This window comes from Lipophrys pholis (assembly GCF_963383615.2).
Source record: "Lipophrys pholis genome assembly, chromosome: 6".
Lineage (NCBI taxonomy): Eukaryota > Metazoa > Chordata > Actinopteri > Blenniiformes > Blenniidae > Lipophrys > Lipophrys pholis.
The window spans coordinates 30,178,335-30,202,275 of NC_137629.1; the positions used below are offsets into that span (position 1 = coordinate 30,178,335).

The 23,941-nt window shown below is 42.5% G+C and overlaps 2 protein-coding genes across 3 annotated transcripts in view; both read right to left on the reverse strand.

Moving 5' to 3' along the window:
* vimr2 (vimentin-related 2) overlaps positions 1–5,120 on the reverse strand; it is a 22,688-nt gene extending 17,568 nt beyond the window's left edge. The window contains exons 1-4 of the mRNA XM_080465683.1: positions 3,594–5,120; positions 2,483–2,627; positions 2,238–2,399; positions 1,903–2,022 (exon numbers count right to left, since the gene is read on the reverse strand). Coding sequence (XP_080321809.1) covers positions 1,903–2,022; positions 2,238–2,399; positions 2,483–2,627; positions 3,594–3,703 — 537 coding nt within the window. The 5' untranslated portion in view covers positions 3,704–5,120. The remainder of the gene's footprint in view (positions 1–1,902; positions 2,023–2,237; positions 2,400–2,482; positions 2,628–3,593) is intronic.
* ocrl (OCRL inositol polyphosphate-5-phosphatase) lies at positions 3,970–19,238 on the reverse strand. 2 transcript variants are annotated; one of them, XM_080465681.1, is made up of 23 exons: positions 19,165–19,238; positions 17,252–17,343; positions 16,899–16,937; positions 16,445–16,558; positions 15,191–15,385; positions 14,811–15,060; positions 14,551–14,724; positions 14,349–14,450; positions 14,125–14,239; positions 13,906–14,022; positions 13,238–13,419; positions 12,985–13,096; positions 12,355–12,464; positions 11,978–12,113; positions 11,325–11,435; positions 10,990–11,155; positions 9,642–9,877; positions 8,938–8,961; positions 7,295–7,414; positions 7,090–7,174; positions 6,621–6,748; positions 6,416–6,527; positions 3,971–5,843 (listed from the first exon to the last, which is right to left on the reverse strand). In XM_080465681.1, the coding sequence occupies exons 5-23, from the start codon at positions 15,354–15,356 to the stop codon at positions 5,719–5,721; spliced, it is 2,571 nt and encodes an 856-aa protein (XP_080321807.1). In that variant the 5' UTR covers positions 15,357–15,385; positions 16,445–16,558; positions 16,899–16,937; positions 17,252–17,343; positions 19,165–19,238; the 3' UTR covers positions 3,971–5,718. The 2 variants fall into 2 exon arrangements, with proteins under 2 accessions (XP_080321808.1, XP_080321807.1); XM_080465682.1 differs by lacking the exon at positions 8,938–8,961 and having other exon boundaries at positions 3,970–5,843.
* Between the last annotated feature and the right edge of the window lie 4,703 nt (positions 19,239–23,941).

Here is a 23,941-nt window from a genome sequence, read left to right on the forward strand (position 1 = left end):
GCCACCTATTTATCAATCGATCTGTTTATCTAAAGATGAAGAGAAAACACTAGTTGTCTCAGTGGGTGGTCGCCAAAGGCTCCATCCCCTGTCTCACCCCGTCCATGTGTTAAAGTGTCCTTGAACAAGACGCCAATGATGATCTCCGTCAGGATGCTGCCTCCTCGCCACGGCCCCATATGTGTGTCCAGCTCTTTTTAGACCTCTATTTGCTCTGTCTTTGTTTTTTTCTTACGCTGTGCTGACTTTTTGGGAGACAGTGTTTGCTGATATTTTTCTGTGGTGTTTGATGACTCTTGAATGAGGCTTTCAGAGACTCTTCAATGTACCATAGAGGAGACAAATCCAGTGGTTCTTGGAGAAAGGCTGCCGTTCTTTATTTGCTTCGAGGATCACAGTGTTCTGGAGCCGAATTTAGCCTGTTGTGAATGATAATGATGGTAAGACAAGCGGGAAAAGTGGAAAAACTGTGAAAGCTGTGGGTCGTAAATCCAAAACAATGAACTGAAAGACACTTGAAAGCCTCTTGAGCTGAATGGAGCTGCCAATTTTAGTGCTAAATCTCTTCGGGTTTATTACACGAGGGACGTCACACCCCGTCCCCGGGCACATTTTCCAACATGTCAATATTGATTTATGGCACTTTGCACGAATGCAGCCGCTTTTTATTTTTTATTTTTTAATGGTTTCGTGCCTTAATTAAGACCCTGTGTGGCTGCTTTTTAATCCATATGCCTCAGTCAAGTCTTTGAACATAATCTCTGAGCTTTTTATTTTCAAAGTGCCTGGACTTTTCTCTTTTATCCACTCGCTTGTCCTTTTTTTAACAACTTAACTGAAAATCTCTTGATTTAGGAGAAAGGGAAATTACTGAAGAGTGAAGATATACCAGGAGAGAATCGCAGATCGCTCCTCTGCAGCTCTGCTCGTCCTCTCTACCTTCCCACCGAGCCTCTTCCCCCCACTGCAGCTGCTTCCAATACAAAACCCCAAAACAGGGCCAGCAGGAGCATTACGCCACCGTATTACAGCCTGGGTTACATCTACGAGGGAGGAATTAAAGCCTCCCTCGCGTCTGACCCCGTCTGGGAGCAGAAGTTTGGCTCTGGCATGTGTGAGAGGGAGAGGAGGGGGGGGATTTTTAAAGTTCAGGTTGCTGAGGGCCACCAGCCCAGACTGTGTGACTGCTGCTGCTCACCAACACCCATCAGGAGGCAGTACAGGCCAGCAGCCATGTAGAGTCTCCGCAGAGCTGGACAACACTGCCATCTAGTGGTGGGAGAACGTTACCACAGAACGTGGTGTCAAACCTTTGCAGCACTGGTTCATGATAAGAGTTGGAAAACATCTTGGAAAACGGCGTCTCAGCTATATTTTCAACCTCAATTAACAATGGTTCGGATTTACAGTGAAAGTATTAAAGCAGCATGTGAATGATGAATTCAGGAGAGAGCCAGTCACATCAAGAATTGTTGTTAATTCCAGAAGAAAACTCATAACATTTTAACGTTTCATATAAAGTCCAGGCAGGTTCTTACTTGTTTGTTTGTTTGTGTTTTTATAGAGCACATTTAAAATTTTGATTCAAAACTGGGATACAAGTTGAAATGTGATCTCTGTCATGATCTTAACCATTGATTGAACTGGTGTGTGTCCACCCTGACAGAAATAGTATTTCAATCACAATAATCATCACCACCAAAATTCATCTGAATATATAAAGTTACATTTTTAATTGAATACCTGTACTTCTACTAAAGTGAAAAATGTGATTATAATTCCATTTTGTCACAAAAGTCGTGTAAATTCCAACTCGTTTGGTTTTATGAACTAATGTGAATTTCTCATTTTCTTGGCCCCACTTGCACTCTTTGAATTTGTTGATAATTTATACGTATCTACCTGGGAAACGTCCTGCCGCTCCAGCTGGATGAGCACCCTCTGCTGTGCGGCCTTCTCATACTCATTCTGCAGACATTCCAGCTCCTTCTGCAGCTCCTCGGTGTCACACAGTATCTCATCCTGCAGAGAGACGCTGTGATGAATCTTGACGATGGTTAATAAAACAGGCCTGTCCGTCACTGCACACTGTGAGGTTTGTATGATGGAAGAGAATGAGTCATGCCTGTGGACTGACTCATGAGAAAGCTTAATTTAGGCCTGATGCCCTGCAGAGAACTATGCAGCAGACACACCCAGCAACAGCAACAGCAACAGCAGCAGCAGCAGCAGCCTACCCTCTGCCTGCGCAGCCTCTCCACCGCTGCATCCAGGCTGCGGTCAGGTGCCACCGCAGCAGAGGAGGTCCCAGAGGAGGAGGGCGGCTGACTGTCCAGCTTCTCCTGGAGGTCAATGATCTGACATTGAAGGGACTCGTTCTCCTCCTCAAAACAATGAGCCTGAAGGGCGGACACTGAAGTCAGGACAGGTGCATGCAGAGAAGCGCCGTAGGACGGGCGGTGGTGACAGGGTTTGTCCTCACCACTTCAATGAGCCGGACCAGGCGGTCGTTGAGGGCGGCGATGAGGGTGCGATCCGCCACAAAGCGGCTCAGGCCCTCTTTGTTCAGCGTCTTGGCAGCTGCAAAGTCCAACTTATCACAGTCACACTGGCCAGAAGCTGCACGCCTGAGAGGACGACGGAAAGCAGCAAAGTACTTAACCAGCATGAACACAGAATGAAGACGTTCATCTGGATGGACACATTTCTAGAGCTGCTGTGGAAAATATATTAACAACCGAGTCTGGAAGTTTGTTTGTTTTCCTGAAAGTCAATCTGAACTCCCACTCAACAGTAGAAATGTTAGTTTGACTTCATTTTATCTTATTTTTATCATAAACTTCATTTGGAGACAAAAACTAAAGACTTACAATGAAATACACAGCAGATATTAATTAGCCACATTTATAGTGCAGCTTTACTTTTTCTGAATGATCTACAAGATAAAGTCAGGATAAACATTTAATACAATCAAGTATTTATTAATATGTTTAACATTGAATTGAACGTATGAGTCAGTTAACTCAACTTAAATCTCATTTCATTCCCCAAAATATTTTACTCAGATCTTCATTTTACATTCTGGTTGCTATTGTTCATTTCAGCCTTGTGAGCATTCTTTTAAATTTTAATTTTCAAATGATTTTGTCTTTATTAATCTCTTCAATCATCAAGTTTTTATGAAATAACTTAGTTACCTTATGAGATATTACTACTCCTAAAAAAAAATAACGTTTTGAGTAATAATGTACCAATAATATCAATTACATTGGTTAATAAGTTATTAAACTGTCAGTAATTATCAGTTTATGCCGCATATGTATGTCGGTCCTTTAACCCACATCAGTTTTATGTGAGCTGAAGTTTTTGTTTTAATCCTCACTTGGCGTTTTAAGTATTGACGTCACAAATTTAGCAGGAAAACCTGAACGATAAAAAAGGTTATTAAATTGAAAACATCAACATCAACACCTTCCTAAATTACAGGCCTGCCTGATGATACAAATACAAAATATTCTGATTAGTTCTTTTTAATAATAAACTAAGTATTAGTTGAAGCGAGTAAATCTATATCATCACATTAACACACTGACCTGGCAGAGGCCTGGTACTGCCCGGCACACTGAACGCTCAGGCCTCCACTCCCACTGCAGCCGTCCTCCTCGAACAGTTTGCGGTACGAAGACACTCTGAGCACGGCCATGGCGGCGTTCGGACTGAGCTAAAACACAACAGGGAAATGGTGGCGGCAGGTTGACGGCGGGTTTTATAAACTGGGGGAATGTGGCGCCGAGGTGCAGGCGACTAACTATAGCGTGAACATCAGCCGTGAAGGATTTCACGTGTAGCTGAGGAGTAAGGCCCAGAACTCACTCCCTCCCTGGTGGATTTTTCTTTTCTTCCTTGTTGAGCGCATGCCGATGGTGTTGGCGAAGAGGAGAAACAAAAAAAAAAAAAACTAAAAAAAACCAGCTTTGTACTTAGTTTTATTTGTTTTAAATAAATTAAAAGTACCAAAAATCCAAAAAGTTGAAAACAACTGTGTCCTTGTGTACCTTTAAACGTACCTTAACTTTATGACAAAACTGAAGAGACGAAGTCACAATGAATCCACACTTTTACATCAGTTGTTACAGAGGCATAAGACAACACTGAAAATCTGACGATATTGATTATACTGATTTTTTTCTGTTTTGTTTGAGGTGATGAGGGGGGTAGTGATAACAAGAGTGATGGCAACTTTCCCAAACCTGAATCATCAGGAGCCGTTCCTTCAGGCCCAAACCACGTTTTGGCAAAGCTCGGCTGGATCACGGCCAACAGAGGAATATACGGATGGCAATAAGGCAGAAGAAACCAGCGGGTGCATTATTTTTAGGAGTACCACGATTGTCAGAAATCTCATTGCCTCTATAGATCAAATCACATGAGATGGAAAAAAACCTATTTTTTAAGAGGAGAAAAGCAGATCATAGCAGTGAAATATACATCAGTTTCTCCCGCCCATGTTCATCACATGGAAAAACAAAGTGCTTCGTAGCAGAGGAGCCAGCTGTATCCTGCAGAGTAATGATCCATTACGTTCTGCTTTAACTCACAAGCATCAGTTAAAGGATCAGCACAACTCGTGAGTCCGACACAAGGAAAAGCAGCGTTGATGGCGAAACGCCGAGAATGACGGCGGAGGGAGGGAAAACAGACCGACAGCACCACCTCCATCACAAACTGAAGACGGCGAACAAACAAACGCCCGGCGACAGATGAACCGGCACTATTTACACAGTTTAAGACATCGAGAACCACAGAGGACGAGTCTCCGCCCGACCGCGGCACACCAGGAAGTCAGTAGTGCTTCAGCAGACTTGTTTTGTAACTCGAGAGGAACTGACCCAAGTGGAGGAAAAGGCGCACGATTTAAGTTACACAACAACAAAAAAACACAGCAAACCTTCACAAAGGAGAGTTTACAACAGGATGATGTAGTAAAAAAAAAAATGCCTCCGACAAAACTAAAATCAAAGCAGGCCTGAAAGTAAACTGTTCAGAAAAAAAAAGGCGTATAAATAACATAAAATATAATGGATTTGCTGAGACATAACTATCGATATTTATATTGTCTTTTCAGATAAAACGCAGCAAATCACATGATTGTCGAGATTTATCTGAAGCATTTAACATTCTTAGTGACACATTTCCAAAACTATCCCATTTCAAACAATTGAACAACATACATTTGCATTTTCAGTCGACCGGTTTTAAACTTCAGGAAATCGTTTCCTGTCTTTAGTGTACGGAGAGTCTGACACTGACCACCTAGGGATACATAGTGTTTTCACATTCACACCACTCACTGTTCTGGGGTTATTTTGGCATGAGCACCGACTATAGGAGGGTCTCAATAGAGAACAAAGACGACTTTATTCTGGAGGTCCTTTAGCTCCTCACAAAGTGCACGGGCATCAGTTCAAGCCTCTTCAAAGTGCTTCGACATCCAGCGCTTGCTCATGCTGCGGGCTGAAGATATGACACTGGCGGAAAAAAAACCCATCGGAGTCCAACTGGAAGTCTCGGGTACCTCGAACATGATGTGTTTTTGTAAATGGCGCCGAGCGGCGCACGACGAGAATACCATGCGGCTCGTGCCACGCGATATCCTGCAGGTCCTTCACGACGTACACGCGAGGTTTACGGACGCCGTGAGGAACGACCCGACTTGAGTTACTCCTCGTCTCCCGCCATGAGGAACCCCAGAACGAAGTCGATGGCTTTCTGTCGTTCGTGTGATGTTTGCCGGGCCACCAGGTTGGGAGGAGGCCGGATCAGGAGACTGGCAAAAAGGGTAGCTGGAATATGATGAGGTGGGAAAGAAAAAAGGTAAGAAATCCTCTTTTGAGATATTACCAAGGAAGAATGAAAAGAAAACATTCACATCATTGTGGCTGAAGCAAATGACCTGTTATAATGAGAGAAAGCATCAAATATCACTTTTTCAAAACTCATTATGTTCGTACATCTTATGTAATCTGGATGGAAAGAATGAACCTTTTTTTTGGGAATGTGATAGAAACTCATCATCCCTTGCAGTTTAAAGGTTGAATACTGGCGTGCTGCTTAAACCCTACTGGTACGAAAATAGTAACAAAAAATTAAAAATATTTGCCGGAAAGTAATGTGCTTAAAAGGGAACAAATTAAAGTCATCGTTCTTAAAATATACATAAAAGCAGAAATATGCTGAGCAAACATCCTGAATCATTCCTTGTAATTTACAGTCTTAAACACACCGATGAGCACTGATGAGCGTGAAATTGTTTAGTTTTGTGGAAAATTGTGTTCCCTACACATTCATGATATGAGAAAAACCATTCTCATTGTTTCGATCAGCATGCTATTTGTTTATAAAAGAAGTCTCTCACCTATGAGGCTGGCTGTTAGATTATTGTTGTGTGCGTGTTTGAGAAGTTCTTTCAAGAAGGCCATCAAGTAACGAAACACGTTGCGGTGAGCCCGGGGCAACTGGGAGATCAGCTGTCGCACAACAAAAAGAGGAGACGGAGGTTAAGACCAGTCACCGGACGTCAGATATCGCGGAAAGCCGACAAGAGGCGACGATCGCTGCACCTGTTTGCAGAGGCGGCTGTCGTGAGCGCAGTCTAGGCACCGTTGGTAGAGTTCATAACACACCACTGGCTCCGGCAAAGCCTCCAGGAAGATGAGCAGAGCTTCAGCTACAGAGTGGTTACATCCAGCTAGAGCGACGGTCAAGGAAGGAACTGAACTCACACAGCTGAGACTTAGAAACTTGTGTTGTGTTTTGTTTTTATACTTTGTTCCATTCAAAGAAACTCTTGTATAACCGTCATGGCAGGTCTGTCAAATGGTTTTGGATCATTTATTGTCAAATATGTTACGAGTTTCCATCTTCTGGATCGATGGTGAAAGTGGTAGTTTAAATAAATGGAGCCGGATTTCATTCTTTCTGCTTTGGTCCAGAACAGGAAACTACACTTACGAGTATGAACAATAAAAAAAACATCAAATCAACAAGAAGCGTTTCACGTATTGTGAGACTTGGTGTATAGGAGGATACGGATGGAGTCTGGGATGCTGGTGTCCAGGCAGTCGATGATACTCTGCAGCTCCTCCTGTAGTCCCGGTGTCTGAAACAAATCCTCCTGCAGGAGGAAAGACAGAGCCGTTACAGCAGCTCACAGATCGGTGACGAATCAGTGTTGATCATCACTCGGCTCTGCGTGTTCAAGAGACTTTGGATGACTTTAGATGCTTCCTCTCACCTGATCGCAGGACTTGGTGAAGAGGTGGTTCACCAGAATCCAAACCTCTTTGGGGATCTTCAAAGGTTTGTCCTCTGTGCTTGCCCCATCCACCATCAGGAAGTTCACCTTTGACTTTTCCTGATTGACAAAATTCACAATGTTTTTTAATAAACTGCAGCACAGATTACACCTTATACTCTGGAACAACATGCTACTACTTCCTATTACGTGACAGAGTTAAGTTGATATTATTGTCAGACATTAGGAGTTTATTCTTTGCAACAGAGAATATGAGAATGGCTGTTCAACGGATCTGATCAATAAGTGATGGAGTCGGAGCAGCAGCGAGGTCAAGTTTATCTGTGTGGTGTGGAGATCTGAAGAAGAGCCATTTTACAGAGGGCTGGATATCACTTTCTTTTTGTCTCTGCAAATGGATCCCGAGACTCTTGAGAGGAGTCCAAAAATAAACCACAGCTACCGAGGCTGCAGGAGAAGGCAGGTGGAAACTAGAGAAGGCTTTTCATGGGAAAACACACTAACATGTACGATACTCTTGATCCGGAAACGTTTCAACATCTGCCGTCAAGCACAATCATTCAGATCATTAAAGAGCAGTGAGTTTTTACAGAGGACGACTAATATAATGTGTATTTGCTGGGAAATCATGTATCAACTGTTTACTAACAAAGCTATTGACTCTCACTGTAAAAGAGAAGAGTAGTTATAGTTTTAAATGAGCTCAGCGACCTGCTGTGAAATCAGGTTGAGACGGTTTCATTCATCTCAGTGATAAACTGGAGATTTAATAGGTGACTGACAAACATACACACACATACACACATTCTGTGTGAATTAACAACTGCTGCTTGCGTAAAATGTGCGAAATGTAAAGTGAGTATGCACTCATTCACTTCCAGATCTGCTTGCACAGGCATGTCGGTGCTCGGTAAACTGCCAGTGTCAGCATACAAGATGGAAACTGAACACAGCGGCAAAACTCAGCTGGAACAAATCCAAACGATCCGACTGATGGTCTTTAAGGAACAAACATTTATATCATCAATGAAGTGAATTAAGTGTTCTTGTTTTTTTAAACTACATGCGTTTCCCTCGCGTGTACTCTGGTTTCCTTCCTTTCCCTGTTTTAATGAGTCTAAAACTGACTGTAGTTATTAAAGTCAGTGTGTGTGTGTGCCCTTTGACCTTAAGTTAGATAAAGTGTTTTTGGGGACAGACGGATAAAATGCATTAAACGAATGATTGCGTTTGAATGCAGCACACAACGCGGCGACAACATTTTTCAGAAGTTACACTGTCCATGAGTCCGCTTAAAAATGGACAAGAAACATTTTATAGAATCAGTTACTGTACATTTCTTCTAATCAGTAAACACAGAACTATCTGAGTCGTTTTTCTTATATGTTTTGTCAAGAAAAAAAATCTGACACATTAATAGATTTTTTAAAAAATCCTTAACTCTTGTAATCTTAAAGTTACACAACAACAAGTTGTGACCCAAATCTACATTTTTCTTTTGCGACACAAAAGGCAAACTAAGATCAGTAAGACCTCATAAACCATATCGGAGGTCTGCTATCTGGAGTGACGTTGACCTTGATGAGGAACGGAACTGATCACTGTCGGCATTAATAGTTTACCTTTTCCATGTAGCTGTCCTCTCCCTGAGCAAGGAGTCAGCCCACAACCACAGTGAAGAGTTGGAAAGCAATGATCAAGGCAAGCAGAGGCGATGAAGGGGAAAAACAAGAGAACAAGGTAGATGGAAGAACTACACAGAATCAGAAAAGTTGATCGATTATTGATTGTTCTAGTATAAATGATTTGATCAAACCACCAGACCAGCAGGAAAATGAGACAGTGTCCACAGAAATAGAGTGTTGATGGATGACAGTAACACTATAGTAATAAAAAGTCAGACCAAGTAAGTCAAACATAAGAAGACAAGAGGCGATTGTGTGAAAAACTAGAAGACTATAATTATCACACACTCTGAAGTGGGCCAAACCTGAGTCAGTCTTCCCTGCTCTCGAGGAGCTCCCTTCCCATCTTTTTTGCCACTTCCTTGTTCCCTCAGCCCCTCTTAGCCAGAAATACACAGGCTGAGACATTTTAAACTCTCCTAATATAGACTTTGTATCCGAGTTTAGCCTTGGGGGGGGGGGGGGGGGGGGGGGGACAAGCCCTCACGTGTCTTCGCTCTGATTTCACATAGTGAGAGGCTAAAGAGCAAAAAACAGCCGACAGACTACAGTCTAAGCTCCATGTTTCAAGTCATTTGAGGAAAAACTAAATATATAAAACAAAATGTCATCCCTGGTCTTGCTGAACTATTTTCTCTCACCAGGTCAATGAGCTTGGTGATGGGGATCTCTCTGATGGGCTTCTTCATGCGGCACAGGGCCTCCAGCGAGGTCCCGAAGCAGCTGGGCAGGTAGTTTCCAGAGATGGTGATGAAGTAGTCCTTGCCACGGTCCAGGTGGAGCACCAGGATGTCCTCTATGGAGTCCTCTCCAGAGTTCAGCAACGTGACAGAGTCTTTACTGACATACGCTTCCAGATAGATCTCCAGGGTCTCATCTGTTGAAGGAGGTAACGAGGAATCTCAGGTTCATTCAGCGTTATCAACTGAGAGAACACGTTTCAACTGTGCCTCGATTTATCTACTTCCGTCTAGTAATTACAAGATTTTTCTCTGGCCGGCACGTTGTTCAATCAGGAGGCACACGGGCCTGGAAAAATTTATCAAAATGAATGTTGTGCAATTAGGGTAATCTAAAATAGTTCATCAGGTCGAGAGAAGATGCAGATTGACAAACAGAGAAGACACAGGGCTGATGCAACCTTGCCAAACTCCAATGACTAAAGCCTGCGAACACACACAACTTTGTGGACTATGTTTTGGTAGCTGGCGTATCAATTACCCATTTTTGTGTTTCCACATTTTGTTCATAAATGATCTTTCACAACACTTTTCATTGCACAACTTGGGGAAATTAAAAGTAGTTTGTGCACCGATGGTAACACTGGGAACACATTTCACCGAGCATCAAACATTCTTTGTCAACACTTTATTTACAATCACAGCGTGCAAATAAAGATTAATATTGTATTATTCATACACTATTATTACAAATACATATATGGACTACTCAAACCATTTAAGGCCATGAAAACTTTCTTTAATCTGATGTCATGATGTAGGAATCTTGTGATATTTTAACAAGATAAAACCACAAAAAAGTTTTGTCCTTTGATAAATACATTCAAAATGACAAATTTACTTAAAAAGTAAATCAGATTTAAAATCTAACCGTTTGCATTCATGTTTTGCACAAGATAATCGTGTACAATTTGACTGTGTCAACAATTATCAGCATATAAATTAAAAAACGGGAATTGAAAAACGGAGCCAGTTATACTGTGAAAAATGCAATACAGCAAATTCCAACTGTCTACTCTCCTCAGTGCAACAAGGTAAGAAGTCGTCTTTTCAAGCGTGAACCAGTCTGCTTCATTGGCCCCTTAATGAAATGTAAAATCTTTGGCAGCACTGAAGAGGACACTGTGGGAAACCTGGAATTTTGTCCTACTTAAAATATCTTTATTTTGCTCGTCGCTATCGCAAGCCTAAGATTCAAAGTACCAGGACATATGACAATTTAAATAAAGCTGGTGTTAAACGGACTTACTTGGCTCTAAGAATCCATCGCTGGGCTCGGCACGCAGCCAGGATTTGGAGTACACCGAGTCGTTGAGTTTGGGGATGAATGCAAAGTGACAAGGTACCTGCCCGTCATTTTTTATGAGGAAGCGCTCCCTCTGAAGCTGCCTGAATTTAACGTTCTCGAATGCGAACTGTGGGGCAGGAAAAAAAGGAAGAGCTGCATTAATACAGACTCCATGTAATTAACATTCCAGAGGAGAACAAGTTACAAGCGTTCAAAATAAGATTTTCTTTCTTTTCAAGACAGATTAGTGGTGATTGACTTGACATCAGGGAGGATAATTATAACAGTAATATTACCTCTCGTCTGCTCAGAGATACAGATGGAAGGAAGTCGTTTTCCATTCTGTCCATCGCTCGAACTATTTCCTCAAACACCTTTTTGTGCCGCTGCTCATCGACTACTTTCACCTATTACACAAACATCAGTTCAAAACTTTCGTACACATTATTCTTTTAGTGCAAATATAAAACAAGCTTTTTGACCTGCCAAAGAACAGCACTGAGGACTCGCAAACAAAAGAAATCATGTTGGATTAGATTTGCATGAAACTGAAGGAGACGACCAAAGTTCAGACGGGCCCAAACACAGAACCTTGGTGATCATATGGGGAGGAATGACAAGCAGGTTACAGGCACTAGACGATTGTGATACTTGAGATTAAAGGCTTAGAAATGCTGCATCTTAAATGGCAGCGGGGATGACGAGCTATGGGAGGAGTAGGTGCAAACCGAAGCATAAGGATAAAGATAGCTTTCACGAATGCAGTGAGACAGGAGATAGTTTGGAATAAGCTGGGGACAGTGGAGATGGTAGACTGTGTATTAAACTACCCCATGTCTTGTTACTGGTATTTATAAAAGTGTGTGGTGTAATCTTATATTCAGAACACCATGGTACTGTATTAAATCTCATCAGCGACATATTTCTATTTGACTACGCGGACGCTTACCCCAACGCTGAAGAGGGCGCTGACCGGCTTGTGGTCACTGGTTTGCAGCTCCATGTGACTCCGGTATTTTAGCTGCTTGACATTGTTGCCTCTCCACAGGATTCTGTCACACCATGCCGGGACGCGGCACTTCCCGCTGCAGGAAGCAGCAGCAGTTTCAGAGGGAAAGTCAGCAATCGGACACACAAACATGCACATACAAAAGTACTGCTGACTGTGTGTTAGTGGAACGATAAGGTCGGAAAAGGTTTCTGTACAAGTTAATGCAGCTGAGAAGGCAAAAAAGAAATCTCAAACAGGAGACAAACAATTGAAAACATGCATCAAACGCGTATTTATTTTCTAGAATCATCTTCAATACAAAGATATGGTTTTACCTAGAGTCCCATCGGTCCGTTTTGGGGTCATATTTGTATGTGGGGATGAAGTTGATCTCTCCCTCCATGAAGTCTGTGAAAGCTCTCTTTGTGGTCCTCTGAATGTTCAGCTGCACAGAAAAATGTAAACAATGTATGTTATTTTTTGATTGAGGCAAAACAGAGTCAATCCCAAAAATAAATCACATTTTCAGGTTTATTTTATATAAAAACGTATTTAAATTATGATTAAAATAACCTTTCTCCATTAATTGCATACACATCAAGAAATATTTACTGTTTCTTAAGCAGAAAACATGAGAAGTCCACATCTGACAATTGCGTACGATCTCAGTCTACTCAACTCAAACAAGCACGCTTTAGTTACTGAGCTGAAGGACAACTATCATGACGGTTTGTATATTTATAAACATTAATATTTATTCCCAACTCCTTAATAAAAATTGCTCAACCATAAATTTGAAAACCGCTAGAAGGTTGATGTGACAAAATATAACAAAAGTGTGGATTTAATTGTTTGATGGAGTAGAATCATTAAGTCTAATCTTCTCAATCAAAACTTTATCCTTTTGTGTTGTTATAAGTGTTTAAAGAAAATCCATTTTTTCTTTAAAAAAAATTACAATTTACCTGATCGACCTCCTGGAGCTTTTTCAGCTCATTTTGAGCAATCAACTGTTTGACTTCAGCAGCGTCGTACATGAAGAGACGATAGTTCAAGTCCCCGAGCCAAACTACAACGCTGAAAAACACGAGGGAGGCAGAGCAAGCTTTAAACAATAGAAACGGCTAAGTTCATTGACATCACAGTGAAGAACTATTGTAATAAGTGTTAAAAATGATACTTGGGTGATGTGTGTGTGATGGTATAGTGTAGACTCACTCATGCTTAACGATACTGAGAGGAGGGTAGTCCAGTAAGTGGAAAGTCATGCGGGCACATATGTCTTTGTAGTCCTGATTGCGACGTTCAAAGTCTTCCACGTGTGCGGCAAGATGAGAGTTGACGATGCAGAAACTAGTGTTGTGGAAAACGAATCTCACTGCCACGCCTCCTTTATTACCCTGAAAGAAATTACACAGGCTGTTGAGTTCATGCAGGATTAATATCAAAGAGAGTGTCCAGTAATGTGTCCAACTCATTCAGGCTGATGTGGCGGATGTACAGACATCCAGAGTTTATTTTCTGATCGTGTCAAGAACTTTTACAACCGCTCGCACAGTCTGGATGCTGCAACGAGCTACAAACAATATAAATTCAGCAGCAAAATGAGGTGATGATCAAAGTGACAGCACGTCTACATTGTCAGTCTAATTCCAAAGCAAACTTTTTCCCTGTTTCAAGAACAACGGTTCAAAACTTGGTTTGCTTCTGGTATTTTCTGAATGCACCAGTGAAGTACAGGATATCGTTCTAAGTGCGGAATGAAGTACATGGCAGTGGCCGTCACCTCCAACTCAATGGTGGTAAACAGCATAGCAGGTATTAAACTCTCATAAGACCGCTAAAATCTCAAAGTCTGTGGGAAGATTTGTGGAGTGAGAACAAACCATCTTTCCCATGATCCCTGTCCCGACGTGCTCCGCAGCCACTTCTTTTATCTGATTCTTGTGATTTTTTTTGACAAAGACCACAAGCATCATCCCGACCAGTCGTATCGTCCGAACCTGTAACGATCACAAATCCAAGGGCTCAGTCGCTGAGATTTTCTTTCACTGCTTATTTCAAAACAATATTTCACCAATGTCTCACTGTCTGCCTTTACTCACCCTCTTGTACTTGGCTTTGGGGTGTAAGCTTCTCTCCACCGCTTCCAGCCACACCTGCTCCTTAGATGAGTCCATGTAGAAGAACGCTTCGGTGCTCAGATCCAGTTCCTGAAAGCTAGAGCAATAAACCAAGGCATCACAATGGAGGTTATTAAAGCACCATGACAACAAGTCCAGAATGGCTTCCAGGTCAAAGGAGGACCGCGTGATTAATCCTTACTGACCCAAGAGCATAAATATCAGGAGGTTCAGCGTCACTGCAGAGCCATGATTCAAGGCTGCTGTCAGGAGACTGGCCGTTCACGTTCCATGTACCCGTGAAAAACCTACCGAACGTCAAACAGCACAAGCAGGAATGTTTAGCTCAAGATAGATTTTTTTTGCCAAATCAAAAATCACAGACACACAAACAAACACTTGTCTTACTTGAAGGGTCGGATGTCCACGTACTCATTCTCCTTCTTCCCCAGGCGGCGCTTGATGAGGTATTCCCTCTGCCCCGCCTGACTGGAAAACATGGCCTGCCTCATGCTGTTGTTGGTGGGACTGTCGCACCAAGATGTTGGTCTGTCGGTGCGGTCCAGCCCGGCCCTAAAACTACTGGAGTAACAGTAGAAACAATGTCACTACAGACAGATTTAACACACAAATGAATTTGAGTAAACTCAGCCTGCAGGGTAACCTACTCGGGTCTGGTGCTCGTGTTAACCGAGTTGTCCTTGGACTGCAAGGACACGGCTCGCTCTTTGGGGATGGGTGCAGGAGGCAGAGGAGCGGACGGGGTGAAGGAGGCTTTACGAGGAGGTAGAGGAGGAACCGGTGGAGGATCCCTGACAGCAACTATGCGATTCTGGTTGTTCTTCTTTTCCTCCACTTTCAGTGCATGGTTGAAAGTGTTCTCAAAGCCGAAGTCAGAGGCGAGCGACTGAACCGGATCTTCAGTAACATTAAAAAAAAATTATCGTTTGATCAATGAGCAACATAAGTTGATGTGAAAGAGAAAATCTCTGAAGCTTTGTTTGGACATCAGTCAGTAATTGTTAAAATAACAGTGTCGGTGCATTACCTGTGGTGTTTTGATTAGCAGAGGTGCTGTTGTTGAGCTTTGGAGGCTGTGCACTGGTAGAATTCGGCAGATTGACTGCCGAGCCCACAGAGTTGGTGGTCTTGGTGGCTCTTTGCGGTGGGATGGGGACAGTTCCTCTCTGGGAAACTGGAGTAAGGGGCTCCATTGCTTTGGGTTTGATGAGCTTTGATTCAACTGAGAAAATGGACACAACAACCAACATCAACTTTGCTCAATAATTGTTTTATTTCCTTCTTTTGTAGAATTTTTTGTTATCTTAACTTATACAAAAAAACAAAAAACAAACATAAAGCCATTCTGAAGTTATATCAGCCTCAAGCTAATTCTTGTAAACTAACATTTTATTATAACCGATGGTAAATGTATATATGTACAAAAAAAAAAAAAAAACTGAGCTAACATCCTGAAGGGCACAGACGTCATTACGGGAGTTAATGGATACCTGTGAACATGTGGCGTGTGACAAGAAAGCCGAGCATTAGATCTATTGGTGCCACCGTTACCGTCAAAGGTTTCTTTACTAGTAAGTGAAAGGAAGCGATGGCGCTAACAGTCAGACTGGATAAACAAGTTCCATGATACAGCTATATCCTGCCTTTAAAATGTACTCTCTCTCCAGGAAGTTGGTTAATCAAAGGTCGAGCAATGAATGATTACTGTGTAGTTTCGTGCATACCACAACCGAGTTTCCTTGTGCACTCCTGGCTGAGTGGGTATTTACTGCTTCATAAGGTCTCCCTTACTCTATATTTGGTCTCTACTGCACTGCATGTATGGATATATGCACTTCTCTAAATGCACTTCTTAAACATCCTTTTTAATCTTACAATTAAAAAAAATTTATTTGTCACTGCTTGTTTAAAAAAATGTAATGCTTTTTTTTTTTTTATCGTATTATTCGCTGTTATGGAATTGGTCAAATGTAATTCCAACATCTTTTGGAGGGCAGACGTTTTGTTGACACCACTCAATCTGAAATATAAAAATTAAATCCAAAAGAAGGGAGCTTCATTTCCCCTCCAGCTGCGTTCAAATTTGGTCCAGCACCTTCGCTGAAGGATATAATTTGAAAAACGGCAGCAAACGACAACTTTCCACCCACTTATGGGTGGCAACAATACACGGGAAATCGGAAAACGATGTAATCCACCCTTAGTAAATAAATGTTACATGAGTGATTAAATAATTAATCATTGCACTGCTTCAGGCTGCAGACAGACAGCGGAGTCTTACCTTGCTGCTGAGCACTCTTCACCTGGACAATGAAAGTCTGAGTCCGATCATCATCCTGGAGTTCCAACAGCAGCTCTGGGGCTTTTTCTCCTTTGATTCGTATCCTAATACGAGCTGCAGAGAAAAACAGAAGAAACACACACGCATGTTGGACACTGTCAGACTTTGCAAACACACGAGAAAAGCAGACTGCCTTGGACACAAAGCAAAGTGATTTAACAGTGAACCAATTCAGCATTCTTTCAGAAAGTCCTGGCAACACATGACCGTGGTCTGCTACTAAATAAAGACGTCTAGCTTCAAGCATGCTCTGAAAACGTGGTACGAATAGACAAGAGCTGTGTCGCAACGAATGACATGATCAGGCGGGTTAGTTTAATGTTTTCAACTTGGATTATAAAAAAATTAAACAAACACTTTGTAAACAAAAACACCTAACTTTACGTATACTTACAATCTCCTGAAAAATTAATTAGGAGAGCTTCTTCAGTTTCTGAAATAAAAAGAGAAAGCGGGCTTTAACAAAGCAGTTCAAAGGTCTACAGTGGGAGTAAACCAACCGTACAGCAGATTATTTCAACGGGATTTCATTACAGGTGATATGTGAAGTTAATCATGACTCTCACTTGGTCATAGTTCTGTGGCACAGAGTAATCCTAACAGGAATAAAAGCATGAGGCTGCTACTATCCAACAACAATCTCAAACATCTCAGTGAACATTTCATTAAACTTTGTAACATTTGTGCCGTTAATCCTCAACATTTAAACATTGAAAACAACAGTTATGAACGATAACTGTAACATACCTCGTGCAAGTTCAAAATTACCATTGATGGGTATAGACAACTCAGCCACCGGCCGTGACACGACGGCGTCAGGCGTGGCCAGAACACGCAATCTGGATGAGAACAGCACAGACTCCAACTTAACATCAGATATGTAGGTTTCAATATCATATAATGTTTTTTAAATGAAGAAGAAAATAACACAGCATACAGCCATTCCCTCAAACCGCATGCATTTTCCCAGCATTCATTGCGATAACATACAAAGAAAGTAGATGGATTATGAAGATTAGAATGATATTATTGTGCGATTAAAAAGCAAATGTAAAAACATAAGAACGTGCACACATGCAAAACCACCGAGTGCCGTGGCAAAGCGAAGGTTCACTGCGGCAGCATGGAGCACATTCAGTGGAGCCGAGCTTTGGGTCATTAAGGAGTCAGAACGAGCAGCGGGATGATGTAGGCGGGTCTTATTTCACTCTCCAACAATAGCTGACTAAGAGTTGAGGTCAAAGCTGCACGCTGGGCACTGCCCACGCTTCCCGTCCACTTAACAATAACTCTGACGACTGCCGAGGAGAAGAAAATGATTCAACCCTCCAGGACGACATGTGTCACTTCCACCACATCAGCATGTCGATCTCTGATGTCGAAAGCTGCATGACACCCAAAAACAGTTCATCTCCTCCGAGGCCAGCAAAATACTAGGAACATTACATAACTGTAACTCTGTTTAAATACTAATGTGTGAGCACTTTTAAAGCACGTAGACTGTTTTAGTGGTTTTTTTTAAGATTTACTGTATCTATTATCTGTCATCTTGTGAACCTTTTTTTATCCCCCAAAAAATTATTATTTCACGCACTGCAAATTAATGCATCAGTGAAGGTCAGAGTGTACAACAGTCTTAGAAATTATAATAAAACTGCCACAGAAAACAATAATAAACATAAAACAGGCTCAAAAACCCTTGAATACATGTTTAACAACAATTTGACAAAATTTCAAGTAAAATGCTGAATAATTGTCCTGAAAAGACCTTAGTTTCTTGTTTCCACCGTCAGAACTCCTGCTAAGTTTACTATGTGTGGTTTTAACACAGTTAGCTGAGCATGTATTGTAGATGCTTGTGTGCCCATGTGAAACTCATTATGATTCAGGCCCAAGCGAAGGAATTTGAGATAATCTGCAGTGAGCTTGCTGCTCACTGGGGCTAAAGTGTTTTACACCACAAGTTACGAGGATGTTTCAACAGACCAAACATCACATTGCTCCATTCACAAGGTGTACGCTGGGCACAGTCACATAGGGCATGGATCAGGTTTCAACTTGAGCATCAGCAAACCTGATTGGAGAGCAAATTTCGTCCAGTGGAGTATCAAAGTGACAATCCCTCCTGGTGTAACTCTAAACCGAATGACCATGACTCCACCTGCACAATGTGATGCTGCGTCTTCCCCAACCACACAACCGACCTCTTTCATCTCAGTTCTCTGACATTAGGCCTTCCTGTGACTACATGCTGATACACTTTTGAAAACACAGAACATAAGTCTTATCTTTCATCACTGCAACTAAGCATCAAGCGTGTTCATTTTATGAGCTATGGCAACCAACTCAAAAACAACTCAAATTAGTTAACGTATGTTAGAAGCGATGTTTGTTTTACCAAGCAGCACAGATATCCAAAACAATCAATGGCAAAGAAATTGTGAAAAGGCTGCCGAATATTAAAGGAAACCTGCTCAACATAACAGATGGGGCACATCAGACCCAGTGTAATGTCGCGCATAAAACAGACAAAGATGTCAAAGAGCTGTGAAAGGCTAAGAAAAGCAGCGTTAAAACTCTTAGCAATACACACAGAATGTCTGAGGTCTCTCTGAAAACCATCTACCCTGCACCAAAAATGCACAAAAAACTATACTTACACAAATTCTCCATTTCGCTCAATTAGTGACAGTAGTCTGGGCTCCTTCTGGCCAGACCTCAGCTCCTGACCTCTTACAGTGTGAGCAGCACAATCAAGGATTTAATGTGACTGAGGATGAGAGAAGTTCTCCGACATTACGGCGACTGAGCTGTGATTCTTTAAAAATTAAAACAGAGTTCTCATTTTGGGACTTCAATTTAATGTGTGTGAGCGTAGATCATGAACAGATTATTAAATAATGAGCACAAAAGGCCCCAAATCTGTATAAAACACCAGGAGACACAAAATGACCCAAAAAAAAACCCTGAAGATGATTTGTAAAGGTCTTGTTTTTATTTCACAAATGAGCTGCAAGAGTTCATATTTGTCTGTGGTTGCTTTGCATCTGTTCAAAGCTTATTCTTTTTCCAACTTTTGGCTATATGCTGTCTCACTCTTGTTTGTTAGTGTCATAAATGGGATATGTCCTTTTATGGTGAGCTTGTATTTCAATGATGTAGTCTGAATTTCTATGCTGTAAGATGCGACTCGCATCAAACGCCTGTGACCCTGCTTCAAAAAACAACAACATCGAGGGCTCTTGATCGAATGGCTGCATCGATGCAACGAGTCTGTGTTTCTTTGTGGTTGCAGTGGTTAGTCAACAGCTCTTTGCATTTGTTTTGCAGCCTAAGTTTGGTTGTTCTGGGGTTTGTTTGTTTTTACATTGCAGTTGGAAGTTTCTGATGTTGAATTGTGACACTTTTCTTACTTAAAAAAAAAAAATCACCTCAAGTAATTGACACGTTTTATGGTTAATTGCTTTTTGTTTTTCAAATTTTTCACATTCCAGTAGTTTTAAGATTTCTGCCCCTTTATTTCTTTTTTAACATGTGTTCAGGGTAGATTTGTTATAAATGGTACATTTGCATTTCATTCATGTCACATTTGGGATGTTTTTCTATCTACATTGTCTATCCGAGTACAAGTTCTGGGGGAATATTCCGTTAGAATTTGATAGTTGTTGGGCATTTCTAATACCATTTTGGACCAACTGTGTCTCCTTGATGTTTTAATTCCCTTTGCATTGCATCTGCGCTATATTCAGATAGTTTTGCAAATCTTTGGGACCCAATCTGACACACTGTGTGTCTTGTTTTGACTGTTTGTTTGTTTTTTAATGTAATTCTGGAATAGATTCACACCTGTCTATTAATCTGTCCGTGCAAAAGACTGAAGATGCTTAGGAGTGTTAGGAAAAGCCATGCTCATTAAAAATTAGGAGGCAAATGAAGTGATGACAAGCGTTGAAATAAGGTGGTGTGTTAATGCTGAAATCTTACAAACCTAAAATCATGAATCTATTCAACACAGTGAGAACTCAGGTGAAGGTAAATATGTGATGGCTCGTGGTAACTATCAGCTGTGAATATGTGTGAATAGCATTCCAGCCTTTGTAAAGCAGTTTTATTGGGAACATTAATTGGACCGAGAGTCAAGCTAACGTTAGCAAAGCCGCTAAAACAAACAATAACAACAAAATACCACTGAAATAAGCTCGAAACAAAACTCAAAAAGGATATTGCCAGGCATTCCTCGCTGCATATGCCCAGAGAGGACTCCATTCTTACCGACGGGAGGTAAATATCAGTGGAACGTGGGCCGGCTCGGTCGGGACGCTCCGGCCGGTGAAAGTTGAATCCCAGCCGGCGCAGCGGCGGCCTCCTTCCGGGCAGCTGCTAATGCTAACAGTCCGTTTCTCCCAGTCGGGTTGTTATTGTTGTCGTAGCTGGACGGTGGCACGAAGGTTAAAGCAGCACTACGAAGTCAAAATATCTCGGTTTCACAGTTGTGCGTGTCGGAGGCGTGAAAACAGCCGGTGTCCCGCTCGGTGCCGCTGCTCGGACTGCATAACGTTAGCTGGCAGTGAGAGCTTCCTCCGGGCGAGCTGAGCTCCGGCTGGCTGCTCCCTCGTCGTTCGCCTGCTCCGTCCCCCGGGTGGCTGGTCCCTCCTCCTCCGGCTGCTCCGCTCCCTGCTCACTTCGTCATCGACCTCACTTCTTCGCCGCACCCTGCTTCAAATGTTAGTCACATAACGCCATCTCCTGCCCCGGAGTGTGAGCCTCAGCAACAGTGTTGCCAGATCAGATTGACAGTTTCCAGCCCAATCACGTCATAGAACCTGCCCATTCCAATAAAAACCAGCCCAAACCACGAGGTTGCCAGACACCAGTGCAAACCCGCAAAATCAAAACACATGCAAAAGAAAACACAGCAAGAGCTTCATATCTGCATCAAATAACCACATGAAAGTGATAGATAAATAGGTTTTTGCAAATTGCAACAAACAAGAGTGCAGTGAATCAACTATAGGCTACACAAATTGCAAAATGAACCTCTGGCAACATAGCGCCAGGCCCTGATTAGTAATAATACCAACTGCACGTAAAAATGTACACTTTTAAGCCCTGTAGGCCTCATATATTTTGTTATTTACATCACAAATGACCTGTATGAGGACTACATGCAAAACAATTTAAATCAAAACTGAATTACGCACATACAAAGCGCATCTCCCTCCTTCCCTCTCCCTTCTCTCTTTTTTTTCTCCTCGCTGCTTTCCACACCTGTGGTGCCGAAAGAGCTGGCTAATACACGGATGAATCAAATCAGTGAGGTTATAGTCAAATATTTATTTATTTAGGCTATTTATTAAAGAGAGAGAGATCTTTCTCTGTTCTGGATGGGGGCGTGGTCTAAATCTGGCATTATGTCACGGGGCGTGGTTACGTTTGAGCGTGTCGTTGGTGGGCGTGGCCTGGTTTTGATATTGCGTCACTGGGCGTGGCTTAGATCAAATGGCATTGGCTGAAAGGTTGAAGACACATGTCATAACAGAACGTTGTGCCTTTGATGTGAAAAGAGGCAGATATATAGACACACAAACTCTCTCACACACACAGAAGGAGATAGTTAGCTTCTACTACAGCTTCATATCAACTGAACAAGTCGGATCCGCTTTATTCTTTTTGTGTCGATTTTAAAGACAAATATTTCAACTGTTTAACTGCTAGGACGTAGCACCTGCTGACACAGTAGTAGTAGTTAGTTAGTTAGTTAGTTAGTAGATAGTAGCGACCACGTTTATCGTTTCTTTAAAAAAAACCTTGAGAAATGGCTCAAAGGCACCATCCCAGAGGAGGATTTCGCCAGGGCACTCACTGTGCTACTCAGCCTAGTAATCGTCAAGAGGTTATGGATTTGCGCCGTCATATTGATGCGCTCATCAATACACTTCAGTGTCGGGACCAGAATATTTTCTACCTTAAAAATGTTCAAAGGGAGCTGGAGATAAAGATTTTCAAACTGGTGGAGGACCAGAGGAATGAGAAGGAGATGCAAACATTGAAAGACAGAGGCCATAGGGAGAGTCTCCAGAGGATGGCTGGACTGTTGGAGGCAGAAAGACAGAAACTCCACAGGACAAATGAGGGTCGTCTTGCAAGGTTCCATCACACCTCCCTAAACCAGGGTGATATACAAAGTTCGGACCTCCAAAAAGAAGAGGAGAGGATAGCAAAGGAGGAGAGGCTCCAGCAGGAGGTGGAGGAGAGAAATAGGCTGATGGCTGAGAAGGACACCCTGCTGGTTCAGAATGAGTCCCTCCAGTCTGAGAAGGAGACCCTCCAGTCTGAGAAGGAGAGCCTCCAGTCTGAGAAGGAGACTCTTTTTGCAGAGAAGGAGGCCCTCCAGTCTGAGAAGGAGACCCTCCAGTCTGAGAAGGAGACTCTTTATGGAGAGAAGGAGGCCGTCCAGTCTCAGAAGGATGCCCTCCAGTCTGAGAAGGAGACTCTTTATGCAGAGAAGGAGGCCCTCCAGTCTCAGAAGGATGCCCTCCAGTCTGAGAAGGAGACTCTTTATGCAGAGAAGGAGACCCTCCAGTCTGAGAAGGAGACTCTTTATGCAGAGAACGAGACCCTCCAGTCTGAGAAGGAGACTCTTTATGCAGAGAAGGAGGCCCTCCAGTCTGAGAAGGATACCCTCCAGTCTGAGAAGGAGACTCTTTATGCAGAGAACGAGACCCTCCAGTCTGAGAAGGAGACTCTTTATGCAGAGAAGGAGACCCTCCAGTCTGAGAAGGAGACTCTTTATGCAGAGAAGGAGACCCTCCAGTCTGAGAAGGATACCCTCCAGTCTGAGAAGGAGACTCTTTATGCAGAGAAGGAGACCCTCCGGTCTGAGAAGGAGACTCTTTATTTAGAGAAGGAGACCCTCCAGTCTGGGAAGGAGACCCTTTATGCAGAGAAGGAGAGCCTCCAGTCTGAGAAGGAGACTCTTTATTCAGAGAAGGAGAGCCTCCAGTCTGAGAAGAAGACCCTCCAGTCTGAGAAGGATGCCCTCCAGTCTGAGAAGGAGAGCCTCCAGTCTGAGAAGGAGACTCTTTATGCAGAGAAGGAGACCCTCCAGTCTGTGAAGGAGATCCTTTATGCAGAGAAGAAGACCCTCCAGTCTGAGAAGGATGCCCTCCAGTCTGAGAAGGAGACTCTTTATGTGGAGAAGGATGCCCTCCAGTCTGAGAAGGAGACTCTTTATTCAGAGAAGGAGACCCTCCAGTCTGAGAAGAAGATCCTCCAGTCTGAGAAGGATGCCCTCCAGTCTGAGAAGGAGACTCTTTATGCAGAGAAGGATGCCCTCCAGTCTGGGAATGAGACCCTTTATGCAGAGAAGGAGACCCTCCAGTCTGAGAAGGAGTCTCTTTATTCAGAGAAGGAGAGCCTCCAGTCTGAGAAGGAGAC

What these genes read in the sequence shown, in the direction of transcription:
- ocrl (XM_080465681.1), bottom strand. Translation starts at nt 15,356, where the DNA reads ATGGAGCCCCTTACTCCAGTTTCCCAGAGAGGAACTGTCCCCATCCCA. An exon ending in AGGACAGCTACATGGAAAAG is followed by an intron (nt 7,415 to 8,937) that starts GTAAACTATTAA and finishes TTTGTCAATCAG; the next exon opens with GAAAAGTCAAAGGTGAACTT. An exon ending in TCACCAAGTCCTGCGATCAG is followed by an intron (nt 7,175 to 7,294) that starts GTGAGAGGAAGC and finishes TTCCTCCTGCAG; the next exon opens with GAGGATTTGTTTCAGACACC.